The sequence below is a fragment of the Mesoplodon bidens genome (assembly GCF_964165515.1).
Source record: "Mesoplodon bidens genome assembly, chromosome: 10".
Classification (NCBI taxonomy): Eukaryota; Metazoa; Chordata; class Mammalia; order Artiodactyla; family Ziphiidae; genus Mesoplodon; species Mesoplodon bidens.
This window is the reverse complement of record NC_138172.1, coordinates 62361944-62376700: the sequence shown is the minus strand read 5'-3', so window position 1 is coordinate 62376700 and position 14757 is coordinate 62361944. Positions and strand designations below refer to the sequence as shown.

The following is a 14757-nucleotide window of genomic DNA, read 5'->3' as shown; positions in this document are numbered from 1 at the left end:
TTTTTAAAAATGTTATCAGCCTTGATAATCCAGTTACTTGGGGAAGGAGCCCCAGAGTGAAGGACAGAAGCTCATGGGCCTCGGTTTTGCCAGCACAGGGAGAGGGCTACCGCTTGGCCGGTGCCTGGGGGCGCTGGCAGTTTTTAATCAGCTAGTCCTTCACCTCTATGAGCTAGTGTCAGAGACTCTAAGTCCAGGAAATGCAGGCGATGGGGTTGAAATGTGCACAAAACTGGAATCAGTGAAACGTAACAGGGACAGAGTCAGGGTGCCTGGTTATTTTCAGGTGCTCTAAAGTTTTGATTTCCCCTTGTTGTTCTACATTAACAGGCTCAAGTGAGGGCACTAGGTAGAAGGACTCTTGCTGCCTCCCAGGTCCTCTGCCCCAGGAGGAGAGGCTGAACGAAAAGCATGGCAAGAGTGAGGTTTGGGGCTTATCTATGCTTTTCAGTACCATTTAAAAATAGGTTTTGGGCTTCCCTGATGGCGCAGTGGTTGAGAATCTGCCTGCCAATGCAGGGGACACGGGTTCGAGCCCTGGTCTGGGAAGATCCCGTGTGCCGCGGAGCAACAAGGCCCGTGAGCCGCAACTACTGAGCCTGCGCGTCTGGAGCCTGTGCTCCGCAACAAGAGAGGCCACAATAGTGAGAGGCCCGCGCACTGTGATGAAGAGTGGCCCCCGCTTGCCGCAACTAGAGAAAGCCCACGCACAGAAATGAAGACCCAACACAGCCAAAAATAAGTAAACAAATTAATTAATTTAAAAAAATAAATTTAAAAAAATAAATAAAAATAGGTTTTGATTGATGCAAAAGTTAAAAAACTTCTCTGCAGCTAGGAAACCTGAGACTCAAACTGATGAAAGTACTTTAGGAGGGTTCCTTAGGATAAACCTCTAGGCCTAGAAACATGATCATTTGTATCTATTCCAACTGCTCCGGTCGGAACCCTTGGGTTTATATCTTCGTTCCATCATCCACCAGCTGTGTGACCTTGACAGGTTTCCTCCTCCAGAGAGTGAGCACCTGCCCCACAGAACTGCTGGGAAGATGAAAGGGGAGAAAACAGGGAAGCACAGAGACACCTGCTGCCTGTGGGCGAGCGTGCAGTGATGTGAGCGCTCCAGTGATGGTGGTGATGATGGTGATGTTTCAAGCTCTAGGATTCAGACCCAATTGCAATGTCAAAATACTAAAGAACCAAGGGAGATGTGGATCTAATGATCTCTTCTGCTCCAAGGTGGTAAAAATTCCTAAATGTTCCAGTGACATGTCTCAATATATAGGATAAGTCCCAAGACCTAAGAGAGAAAATCAGGATAAATGTTTGGCTTACTCACTCTTAGAAACATCTCATTTTTCAAAAGGGGGGGAAAGAAAACACATATATTACTAATTATGTTTGTATCAGTGATCTCCGTTACTAGTTCTTATAGCCACGTTGGAGTATAAATGATGAATTCAGAAAAAGTAAGTAGGCTGGAGCAGCCGGAGATGCTGAAGTATAATGCATTCCATGTGGCTCGGGGCCCGCTTCCTGGCTGAAAGTGCATTGTCACAGCTTCTGAGTCATCTCCTTCACTGCTACGTCCTGTGTCAGTCTTTTGACTCGTGGACCTGTTTCTTACTCAGACTGCTGCTAGAAACGCCTGGAGTGCTTCTCAGAAAGTCATTCAAATAATCCTGAGCCACCACAGCTCATTTAGTTTTATTTCATCTCCAGGCCACCATCAGAGTTGACACTGACTCGTCCCCCCTCTCCCTCCCACTGTGTAAGCTGGAAAAGGCACAGGTTCCAGGCTCATGTGCTGGCCCTACTGGCTGCACCTAACCAAACCCAGAAGAGGACCCAAGGCCGGCACTCAAGTCCATCTACAGCATGAAAACAGGGAAATGTCATTAGAGGCTGAGCAGGAATCACATGACATATGAAGCCAACAGCCTCCTGCTACCAACTCTGATGATTTCCAGTCTACAAAACAACGACCCTAGGAGAAGCACACAGATGGAGGAAGTGAGCTTCACCCGCCCCAAAGAAGCTCCTGGAATGTTTTTATTGCCCCTAGCAACAAGGCAGCCTCCACTGCTATTTCCTGTCCTCTAACCCTGCTCCCTTCCAAATGATCCTTCCGAAGAAGAGAGGGCAAAGGCCTTCCTCAGGTTCCCTACCAGCAGTGACCACCAGATGCCGGCAGAGAGCTACAGACAATGTCCAAGTTCAGGTCCTAATCACTGGACACCCAGACCTCTGCAGTAGCTACTGACCCGGCCCTGTCCTGCTCCCCTCTGACCCACCCTGCTCAGGTTTAGTTCCTAAAATCCTGCTATGATGATGCTACTCATCTCTTCCAGTGTCTCCATGAAGCACAGAAAATGAAGTTTAAACACAGTGGTATTCTGGCCCCATCTCTTTTTCCAGCTTTATCTTGTACATTTCTTACAATCCCCCACAACCAGCCAAACAGTTCTCAGCACTTCTGCTTACTCTATTTCCCAGAGCTGACGTCTGCTGGTTCTCCAATTCCTACCCATAATTAAGCCCAACTCAATCCCGTCTCTTCTGTGACGTAGTTACCCCCTAACCACCTTATTTCGGGGGTAAAAGAAAAAACCTCTCCATTCTCTGAATTCCTAAAGTGCCTAACCTACACGTCATGTATAAATATCATTCATTCATTTGTTCAATAAAATGCATCAGATGTCATATGCAGAAAATATGCTAGGCCAGATGATGATATGGACCCCAAGGAAGTCAAAGTCTGGGGGGGAAGGAGAGAAAGGAATTATCATGTACTGAGTATTTATGCCAAGCAGGCCACCTAATTCCACTCGTCAGTTCATTCTCACCCCTCAGTGAGGTCGCCGTTGTTATTATCACTTCACAGTAAGAAAGCTGAGTCTCGAGGAGTTGAACAGCTTGGCAAAGATGACCACGAATGTTTTTTACTTGTCAGGGTCCCTGTCTGTCCCCTCAGACTCTGCCCATCCTTGGTGACTCTGCCCTGCCCCCTTCCTGACTCACTGGGTTCTGGCCGGGCTGCACGCCTCGGCCACAGCTCCTGGGGAAGGCTGCTTCCTTGGCTCCAGCCCTCTGACCAGGACCCAGCAAGGCCCCTGCCGTCTGCCACCCCTGCAGGCGAGGGGTGGAAGGTAGGTAGGTAGTTCCACCTGAAGGCTGCTGGAGCATCTCAGCCCTGCCCATGCTTCTGGAAACAGTCTTTCCATTAAACTCTTACGGTGCCAGCTGTTTCCTGCCGGATATACAGAGCAGGAGTCGAACCCGTGTCCGTCTCACTACTGAGCCTGCCTTTTTCACTTGAGTAACTGTGCTGCTGGAGATCTGTACAAAGGACCGAGGACCAAAGCAGAACGCACCTCACTGTGATGCGAAGGATCAGAAAAGACTTTCCTGAACAAGCCGCCTGATCTCGAGTCAGTGTTCAGAGGTGAACTGGAATTCTCCAGGCAAACAGAGAACAAGGAGAGGTGCTCCAGGGCAGAGTCACTGGGCATGGGGACTATGTCTTATTACCAAGGCAGTTAGGTACAGTGCTCAGGAGGGAATAAGGGGGGGTGGAGGGTTCCTAAACTTTGATGATGATCACATACTTCTCCATCCACATGGGGAGATTAGAAGAAAGAATGACCTAGATTCTGAGCAGGAGAACCAACGTGCCTGTTCCCTACCTTCAACAGAGCCCCGTCACAGAAGATAAACCCACCGATTCAGCATAATATATCCCTTAATGACCCTGGTCTCATCTACCAGCACCACCTCGAGCTGCTGTCCCCCGAGCCTGCCACGCCGTCACGCCTCTGTGCTCTTGTACACGTTCTCCTCGTCAGAGACGCCTCCCTCCACTTCCCACCGGATCAAGTCCTCCTCTTTCAGGACGCGCCTCAGGCGTCTGCTTCTCTGCAAGTATTTCTGGCCGTGCGCCATGTTCCCTAGTGCCGGGTGCACGGTCCACGGCAGCACTTCCCTAACACATGCCTGCACTCCGTTTACTCGTGTGCGTGTCTGTCCGTGGACTCAGCTGCGAGGTGCTGGGGCGCAGGAAGGCAGAAGGTTGCAGAGGAAGTGCTGGGGCCCTGGAGGCTACCGCCAAGACCCAAACCCTAGACTCTGCCCCCAAACAACTGGGTCAACTTAGGCAAGTTATTTACCTCTCTGGGCCTCACTTTCATCATTCAGAAGGTGAATAATTTCAGTTACACAAGTAAGCCCTCAATAACCGTTAGTTATTAATACATACCTGTGCACCTCTTATTTCCTGTATAAAAAAGCTTACGTTTGTTGAATGAATAAATTTTCCTACGATTTCCTGTTGCTCCACGTAGATACCAAATTCTACTTAGCCTTTGTTTTATTCAATCATGAAAGGAAGGCTCTCATCTCTAAGTATGTGCTTATTTTACCATTGGCTAAACAGGACCTTATCTGTAAAGGAATTCAGTTTCTTGCCATTGTCACTGGCCTGGCAGCAAACTCCACATGCGTCTGCTACACAGTTACCCCACAGAAGGGCAGGTCTGTTTTAATAATTTACAGAGACATATTATCACATCAAATCTTGCTGGCTCCCCTCAGCTGGCATGAGTCACGACAATCATGGGCTCTCCACAGCACAGGAGGGACCCATAGGGAAACTTTTTTTAATGCTGAAGCAATGCAAGATTACTGCAGTCATGAAATACTCCTTGAAAGTTTTTTAAGCGTCAGTGTCTAAGCCCCAAATCCTTAACTGTCACAGCCCCGGCAACAAGTCCCTGTGTAAGAGCCCCAACCAAGACAGAAGGTCAGAGCACGTGGAACAGTGTGCTCAGGAGATGAGAAGGGGTGAAGACCAGGTGGGCACCAAGCTTCCCAGGTAACTGTTCAGGTAACTTCCCTGGTAACTGTCCAGGTAAGGCAGCTCGGCTGACAGAGACCCAGGGCACTTGCTGGAAGAGGACAGCAGTGCCGCCTTGGAGCAACATAAAAGCCACCCGGAGGGGCCAGCTCCCTCAGCATCACCCGGAGGACAGCTGCAGATGAGGGGGTCGGCCCCTCCCTCCACGCCTCCCCATCCCGATGCTGCTTTGTTTGTCACCCCCCAACCGGCAGCTCAGCTCTCACCACTGCAGGCTTCAGCTGGGTAACTCCATGGCCCCATCCCGGCTCTAGACCCCACTCTCATGTGGTCAGGATTCACCAGCTTTCAATCCCCCCGCCCACCGCTGACCAGCGCTTCCTGGGAAACCACATTCCTCGCTGGCACTCAACGTGAGTTCCCGACAACTTGCTGGGACAATAAGAGAATAACCGAATTACTTAAAGTCAATCTGATCATTTTTGAAGACTAAGAGAAGGACCACCCCATGTGACAACGTATTTAATATTCTTTGAAAAGACAATTCCCTTCTTACAGGTCTTCTGGTGGAAGCGCCTTGGACGGAGTGGTAGAATTCTGGCTGGACGCGGCTGCTTTTCTTGATTCTTCGTTTCCTCACTGAGATCTCCTGCTCGCTCTGGTGGTGAACCTCCATGGCAGGCTTGGCTTCTTCCAGCCGGGCAGCTGCAGCTGCTGCGGCCCGTCTCCTAAGGTGCCGAGGACTGGCTCGAAACCCCTGGGGCAGAAAACACAAGCGAACAGATGCAGATTGGTCCTGAGTCAGTTGGGCAGTTCTCTGGGGCTAGTTGTACAGAGACGTCCAAAGACACCAGCTCTGTGAGCTCTTTGACCACCCAAAGTGAGCTCAAAGCGTAGCAAGGTTTGTGTGTCCTGCAAAGCATCTCGAGACCCAGAGTTATTCTACCTTAAGAGATGTTTTAATCCAGAAATGCTAGTTTAAAAAAAAGTAGGCGGGCATACTGCTTTAGTTATGTGGATATAAGTCAAACTAAGTGTGGAGAAGGGGGGCTCCAGGTGGGCGTGAGGATAGTACAGGGAAAGGACCCAGCACTACCCCAGGGAAAAGGATGCTCTGCTTCCCTGGAAGTGGACTGTGCGGGGAGGAAGGCAGGAATGCAAGGCCTCATCATGAAACACCTTAAAGGGAGGGTCTAACACCAAATGGCGGCAGGACAGTGCAGCAAGCGGTATGGGTTTGGGGGGTCAGGTGGGCTTGGGTCTAAATGCTGACCTGTTCATTATAGCTACACATTTATTAAACATTGATGATCTAATTTTTCCAGCCTAAGAAATGGATAACATTCTCCTCACAGGGTTTTTAGGTTTTAAATAACGTAACAGACGTAAAAGCAAACGTGAGCAGATACTATGCTTAGACGTAAAATTCTAAGCACAGTATCTGGCAGATACCAGGTGCTCAATGAAATGTTAACTTTCCTTCTTTTTTACAGTATGGTGAGTATAAGGACAACTCGCTGGGCAAGGAAACAAGTTCAGCTGTGCATCTGGGAACGTGCACACGGTTTTGGAAAATACCAAAGAATTACATAAAATAACCTCTGTCCTGGAGTAGCTGACGATTTGCTTCAGAGCAGAAGTCTGCTGCAGAGTATATGAGCAGACTGGGATGGGCGATGCGGGGTGAGGGGCAGTGCAGGGCGCAAGGTGCAGACAGACCCTACAGGAGGAATCAATCGATGAAGCTGAGCTCAGCAGATCAGTGGAATGTGGAGAAGGGACAGAATTTATGTTCCAGGCAAGGGAACAACATAAGTCAAGAATGAAGAGGTAAAGTGATGGATGGATGGATGGATGGATGGGTGGGTGGAATGTTTATGTAGCAGTAAGAAACATTGTTTGATGATGTGTACACCCACATGCAGGCGAGCTCACACAGGGACAAGGGAAGAGCCTTCAGTCTGATGATGGGGCCCTAGACACCAGGCTGAGGATGAAGGAGAAAAAGACAGAAGTTCCGGGTGAGCCGCAAAGTCAAAGGAGGGCGGAGGTCAACAGAAATCAACAAGGGAGGAAATGCAAATGGATTTGGCAAAACTGAGGTCACAGTTTGGGCACTTTCTTCTTACCCCAAACACATGAGCCTGTTTCCACGTCTCCTCTGTGTGCAGGCCTGGGGGGAAGGCGTTCCTCAACCCCAAACAGGCCCAGAACATGCCCAGACTCCCAGGTAATCCCAGGGCTGTGCAGCAGGTGCCGTGAAAAGGATGGAGAAGGGGAAACTGGGCCCATGGCTAAGCCGGGCTGCTTTTGAAATATGCAGGTTTCTGGATGTCTTCCCCCTACGCCCTCCCTCCCCACACACACTCTGCGCACACATACACCACACTCTGATAGCTACTGAGGGGTTTAGTCACCACTAGGTGGCACTGATTTCCAGAAACATGTGCTCTGGTGGAATGAACTGAGTGTTCTGATGATACACTAGCTTCTGTCCCAGTGGGGTGAGCTAAGCATATTTCTTAAGTAAATATGCAGGCTCTCCTTCTCTTATGCTCTTAGGAGTAACAAACAACCAAATTTTACTTAACTTCTATTATTACCAATAGTCCTCGAGGGCCTACAAATTCTAGAAACTCTTAGGAAAACTACATAAAACTCACTTAAAGTGACCTAAATAAATAAATAAATAAGTAAAACATGTTGGTACAGTCATTCTGGAGAACAATAACCCAGTAAATCCACACCCCTGTATCTACTCTGGAGAACCTCTGGCAAGTAGGCCCAAGAAGATATTCAAGCATTGCTTACAATAAAAATTAGAAACTGTTTAAATCAGTCTTTCCTAAACTTCTGTCACTTTCATTCCACCTTCACATTTTTCTAAGATTTGACCACCATCATACACTCCTCTGTGATTTATCTTCTATCCAAATATACGTGGACTATTTTAAAATAACTTCTTACAAGCACTACAGGGCAGTACACAGACAGCAAGCAACCGCTGCTCTGCAGTATCCTGTAGGGCCTGGAGCACTCTGCCTCTTTCATAGACTGAGAAGTGACTCTGACTCGGCGTTTTGGGTCGGCTAATCTGTGCTCGGCCCCAACAACCTGGTCTGTGAAATATACAGGTCAGTCTAATATCCCTCTGGCAGCCTGGTCTACTCCGTCTGTTTGTGGTTTCACAGGCAGATTTAACAACATCTGTTACACTGTTTCATCAAACACACAGATGATATTATCAAAGGATGCACTTGCATTATTTTCTTATAAGGATTATGCCTATTCCCCGACCATTTTTTTATATTTGGACTGTAACCAGCAAGCCAAAGGTTTGCACAAATTTATCAACCCTACAGCTTTTGATACGACAGCTTTCACGCCTTCACCATTCCCACCTCCTGCTTTGGTTTTGCAAGATAAAGCCATCAGCACAGAGCGACAGTGAACTTTATGGGCAGTGTCTGTCCAGTAAGGCAAGGCTTATTCTGTTGAAACTGGTCTTGTTGATGGAATTCATCATCATTTTTTTTTTTACCAAAATGAACCATAAAAAGAATATAAGTATGCTTGGCTTTTAAAAGACTCAGAATATGGAACCTACATTACGTTCACATTAAAATCAAGTTCAAAGTAGGGTAGAAATTGCATCGACTTAAAACTAGAAGAAGGGCATTTCAGTGGATGCTGTGGGGTACCACCCAAACTCCAGCTTCATGAGCCAGATGCTAAGACTGCTGGCGGCCCCTGGCTTTTAGCTGAACCCCTATGTGGGAATTACCCTCAGCCTGAGCACGAGCTGCCTGGCCACTGTCACCCCCTCTTCCAGGGCAAACGCTGGTCAGAGTCGTTCGTTGCCTCAGTTACAAAGAACTCTGAAGAGCCCTCAGCTGTAGAACACTGTGGGATCAGTTGAGGCCTCTGCTGCATAAGCATCAGCATCTCAATTCAACTTCCTCCTCTGCGGGATCCTGCTTCCCTGTTCCCTTTAAGTTTTCTTCCTGAGGGCACCCTCCCCTCCCTGTAAATCTCCTACACATAATTTTCATCTCAAAGTCTGTTTCCCTGGGAAACTGACCTGCAACAAACATGAAGTCTGATTTCCTAAGCAGCGCCATCAATAACTGATGCGCCATATTTAACATCCATGACAGCAAAGAATCGGCAGTAAAGAGATACTGGGGACAGCAAATCCATCAGTACAAAAAATGACAGCAACAGCAAAACATTGGGCAGTCTGCACATCAAACACAGGTAGCATCAGGATAGAGAAGGAGCAGGCATCTGGGAAGTGAGGTGGGGGGTAGATGGAGGTCTAGAGCAAGGCTAAGGAGGGCAAAACAGGAGAGTCATTGCCATCTGCTCTCCTGCAGCCGGAGCTCCCGGGAGCAGACAGTCATGTGCAGTGGCAGTCTCTATAAATAGCAAAGCAACCAGCAAATCATAACCCAGCCTTTGTAATTACACACTGAGGGAGTCTCACAGATGATTCTTTAGATATGAGCACGGTCAGCTTGCAGGCAGCCTTTTCTGAGCAACCCACTCACAGACAGTAACCAGCCACTGTGTCTACTAAATAGTCAGTTTAAAATAGGAATATGCCAGAGACACCGTCCTTTTCAAGATAAAAAGCTAGATAGTATAAAACAGGAAGCGTGTTTTGTGGAGTGTTTACAACTTCCCAGTTGCTAAGATGCCAAACAGCACTCAAACAGCAAGATGACTGAAGTGGTAAACAGTCACACAAAGCAGAGGTCATAAACATCAGTCCTAAGAAAGAAGGCAGCCCAGAGGCAGCCCCAAGGAACAACAAAAAGGGCACGGGGAGGAAAGGCAGAGGAGACGTGACGCCGTGTGCTCACTGAGTGTACAGGAGAAAACGAAGACGTGAAAGGAAAGAAGGAGAATAGGAAAGGGAGGAAAAATCCAACTTGTGCTCATTTGCAACAAGTCACAGCAAAGTCCTAGCAAGTGGTCACTCAGTCTTTTCAAGGGCATCCGTAAGCATCTTCAATACCTGTTACAAAATCAGAGTCTTTACTATGAGACTAAAGTCCATTTATCAGACAGTGCAGCAGAAACCACTCAAGACACAGGCGAGGGCAGCAGACTACGTATGACCAAGACAAAATAAAAGACCTAAATGTGTATGCAAATTGAATAACTAACACTCTACACAAAGAAAGAATGGTGGTTAAATTAACCTTACAAGTACAGTTATATCCACAGCGTCCCCAACAAGTTATTCTCAATTAACAGCTCAGTCTTAAGGTCCAACTTAATCCCAATATGATATTGTTTCATGAGAAATTCCTAAATTGAGGCTGATATGACTCAGGACAACTCAGGCACGAGACAGATGGTGTAGCAACCAGGCCTGCCAAGGGTCATGAGTCTATACAGGCAAAGATCCTGTGGGTGGGCACAGCCGTGGGAGCCTCCAGTCGGGTGTGCAGGAGTATTAGGGCACCGGCTGATTAGCTCAGGCAGAGCGGGGCCTGGGTGGCCCTAAGGGGTAGAAGCCCCAAGACCCCTGGGTGTCCTCTCTGTTGCTCTCACCTCCTTCCCACTCTGAGCTCCTGAACTTCCCCCAGGGTCTAGCAACTAAAAGGCATCAGCCCTTCGGTCGGCACCTGTTCTGACTGATCAGTGCCCACTGCTCAGGACAGGATTTCAAGTCCCGAAGGTGAGCTACAGCACTAGCACAGGGAAGTGCAGGAGGCATTTACTGAGCCCTGGGCCAGGAGTAGGGGATGGATGCTTGCCAAGCTCAGCACCAAGCCCCAGGCACATGCCTGGGAAGCAAGCCAGAGACTCGATGGGTACAAGCTTCCAGCACACACAGCGACGATGAGAAATGTCTCCGAAGTATCACCAGTCCCCACTGGGGATGCGCAGGGCGCTCCCAATCACACTCTGAAGGCTGAACATTTGCCCCCAAAGAAACTAACTGAATGTGTACTTGGTCTGTGTTCCAAGTCTTTAATGTTTTTCGGGCAGCACATTTACCCTCAAAGTCTGCTTACCCTGAAGACCGACTCATCAGAAAGAAGAAAATAATTGTTTTCACAACCTAATATCTTCTGATAACTGATACTAAGTAAAGAGAGAGAGAGAAGGAGCAGAGAGCTAAAAGGACCAAGAGACAAACAAAAACAGCTAATCAGACACTGAGAAACGTGAGCTAGTCCAGTCTGGGGGTAGCTGAGGCATCACTTATGGTGCATTTCTGCTTTGTCTTTGACCTATATCACACGGACATCAGCAAAATCTCTGCATTAGAAGTCACCTTGTACTGACTGTTTTTCCTGAGATGATGTTATTGAATAGTAGCTAAAAGCTTTAAAGAGATTTGGTTACTCCCTCTTGCAGTTATTTGGGCAAGGGCTAGGGACTTTTTAACCTAGATCATATGATCCTGTTGACTTTCCCAGTAGACTGATTAAAGTGGTGTTTATTTTAATGTGGCTTTTTTTTTTTTAACAGCATTTACCACAGTTTGACTCATTTAAAATGTATTTGTGGATATGAAGTCAGAAACAGGCTTCTTTTTCCTTTGTCCTTCATTGCTCCTACCTGTACATGGCTCAAAGTCCATTCTCATTCAGTTTGGGGTTTGATTTTCTGTTTTAAAGATCTAGTTGTCCAAAAATTGCAGACAAGAACAAATTTGAAAGTTAAACCCTCCCAAATGAGTATACCACACTCTTTTCAAAGTATATAAATCAATGGATGTCCCTGTTTTGTACCTCGAAACACATCTCTCCAGAGTAATACCTGGGAAGTTAGTAAATAGCATCCTGATTTTTTTCCTATGCTTACACAGATATTTACAGACAAATAAACAATAGTTTTTCACAAAAATAGGATCTTGCTATACATATTGTGTTGCACTTTGCTCTTTTTATCTAACAATGATAGAGATAGCATTTCAGATTTACATTATTTTTAACAGCTGAATAATTTTCCAGTATACTGGTATGCCATACTTTAGTTAGCTATACTCCTATTGTTTAAAATTTGGAATATTTCAGGTTTTTTCTTTTATAAACAGTGCAATAAACAAGATATATATATATCTTTAACTAAATCTTTACTTTGAAATGGAATTACCAGGCCACAGAAAAATTACATTGTAAAGATACCACCAAATGTGTCTCTAAAACTGCTGAACCAACCACATTTCTAGCAATGCTCTGAAAGCCCTGTTTCCTCCTATCCCCATCAACACTGGAGAGTATCAATCATTTTATTTCTTGCCAGTCTGATGGGTAAAAAACAAGTCTTAATTTGTATTTTTTATTAGTAAACAAATATGGAAATCTTTTCATATTTTTATCAGCCTTTTTTTTGTTTTCTTCTTTGAATTGTCCATCCACATCCTTTACTCATTTTTCTAAAAATTGTATGTATGTGCCATATTGCTTCTGTGGAAGCTTTTTATATAATATGAATACAATTATTTGCTATATATGCAGCAAGTATGTCTGCCAGGTTACAACCTTTTAATCTTACAGTACAGAAGTCTACAATTCTTTTCCTCAAAGCTGCCCATCTTTTCCTTTATGATTTCTTTTTTTTTTAATTTTTATTGAAATAATAGTTGATCTACAATGTTGTGTTAGTTTCAGGAACTAACAGCAAAGTGATTCAGTTATACATATACATATGAATATATATTCTTTTTTTACATTCTCTTCCATTATAGGTCATTACAAGATATTGAGTATAGTTCCTTGAATAGAGTTCCCTGTGCTATACAGTAGGTCCTTGTTGGTTATCTATTTTATATATAGTAGTGTGTATATTTTAATCCAAAACTCCTAATTTATCCGTCCCCCCTCCTTTATGACTTCTAAATTTTGTTTTTTCCTAGGAAGTTTCTCCCAGCTTGCAAGATTACAAAATGTTCTCCTGTATCTTCTTCGATTCCTTACCTCCTTTAAGGGCACATTTACAATCCATCTGGAATTAATTACATGCATATTTTTAATCCATCTGAAATTAATTTTTGAGTATAGTGTGAAGTATAGACTAATTTTACTTCCAATGGGTAATATCATCCATTGAATTATCTATTCTTTCTCCAGAGTTTATTTTATTTATTTTTAATTTTTTAAATGTTTATTTTTTATTATAGAAAATTTCAAAATATATAAAATGAAGTAGAAGTCAGGTAAGCTGGGACCTGGGGCCCTCTACCTGAACACTTGCACATGCACCTGGACAAACGTCTCCTCCGGCAACAGATACAAAGAAACTATAAGGGACTAAAAATAACTACACCCATGCCCAGTTGGGGCAAATTATGAACAATAAGAAACAAAACGGCCAAGAATCAACTTCTGAGGTGTGGAGAGCAAAAGCAGGGTACTGCGCATGATCCCTGCGTCACCAAGGGGGGGCACCACCACGGGGGTGGGCAGCCCACCTAAGCCACCCCTCTGGCCCCACCCATCCAACTGCCCCCACCCAAACCCTATTTAAGGGACCAGCTTGCTCCACCTCAGGGAGTGAGCAAGGGCACCTGTTACTTGTTTTCCCTCCCTCCTGCTGCTGCTCGAACTCCAATAAGGCCTTGCCTGAATTTCTCATCTGGCCTCTTATCAATTTCTATTGATTAAAGAGTCCAACGACCCAGGTTGGTAACAAAAGAGTATAAAGAACTCTAAGTTCCCACCACCCAGCCTCAGCAACTATCAATCCATCCCTTTTGATTCAAAATGCCATTTTTATCATTTATTAAACCTCTATGTATACTTGGACATACATCTGAACAATCTGCTCTGTTCCACGTTAATCAACGTGGTTATTTTTATGAAAATATAGAAACACATAAAAATTTTTGTAAAAACAACAGGAATATACTCTTCATACTACATTATAATGAGCTGAAAAATATAGTAAAATACAAGCCCATTACTGTAACAAATAAATCCAAAAGTACAGTGATATAAACAAGATAGAAATTCATCTTCCTCACGGCTAATTCTTGCGGCTGCCAGGTGCCTCTAACCCATGAGATCAGCCAACGACCAGGATCCTACTCCATTGCTGCTGCGCCTTCCCCAAAGGCATGCCTTGTCCACATGGTTGAACTTGGTCACCCACCACCACAATTCCTTTCCAAACAGAGGAAAGGAAGGTACCACAGGAGACAAGCAACTCTCTATGAAGGACTCAACCTGCAACGTGTGTGCATAATTTCCGCTAACATTCAACTGAACAAAACTGCAGGAGAGGCTGAGAAATGGAGGCTGTCGCTAGTTCACCATATGCCCAGTTATAACCACAGCATTTATATTACAAAAATAAGGGAAGGATGAACTTTGAGGAAAAATCACAGTTCTTACTATAAAAAAGAGTGTAAAAATTGTGTACCATAGACTTGTATTGATTATCTTTAAAGGCACTTAAGAGTCATCAAATTTAAAAGCAAATTATGTTGTTTCATATTATAGAAGGACAAGAATTCCAAAATTTCTAACTCTAAGTGATGACAGGAAGCCATGAGTAGCAGATATTTTCACACAAATCAGACAAATAAAGGTGATGTTTGAATAACAAATGAGAAAGTTAACTGCTGTTTTAAGTTTGTAGACTAGAATAAGTGTTTTGAAAATGGATATTTGGACACAATTCTACTAACACAGGACTTTGTTCCCCTAAAAAATGTAAGTTTATTACCTAGAAAAGCTCTAATTTTACAGATTTTTAAATTTTTCAAGAGAGTTCTTCAATCTGCTTAAAACCACCCAAATGAAGATTTTCAGTGAGTTTTGGCATCATTTGTTAAAAACACAAAAATCTGTTCCATCAGATTCATTTATAAGAAAACAAACTGACATCAGGAAAAATGAAAATTTACTAGTAAATTTTATTTTAAAATAATTTTGCATAAT

General features: G+C 44.9%; 1 protein-coding gene across 6 annotated transcripts in view; it reads right to left on the bottom strand.

Moving 5' to 3' along the window:
* Nucleotides 1-14757, bottom strand: part of DST (dystonin) — a 487209-nt gene that overhangs the window by 439584 nt on the left and 32868 nt on the right. For all 6 annotated transcript variants that reach the window (XM_081247516.1, XM_081247517.1, XM_081247515.1 and 3 more), the window contains exon 3: nucleotides 5409-5609. In XM_081247516.1, coding sequence (XP_081103642.1) covers nucleotides 5409-5609 — 201 coding nt within the window. The remainder of the gene's footprint in view (nucleotides 1-5408; nucleotides 5610-14757) is intronic.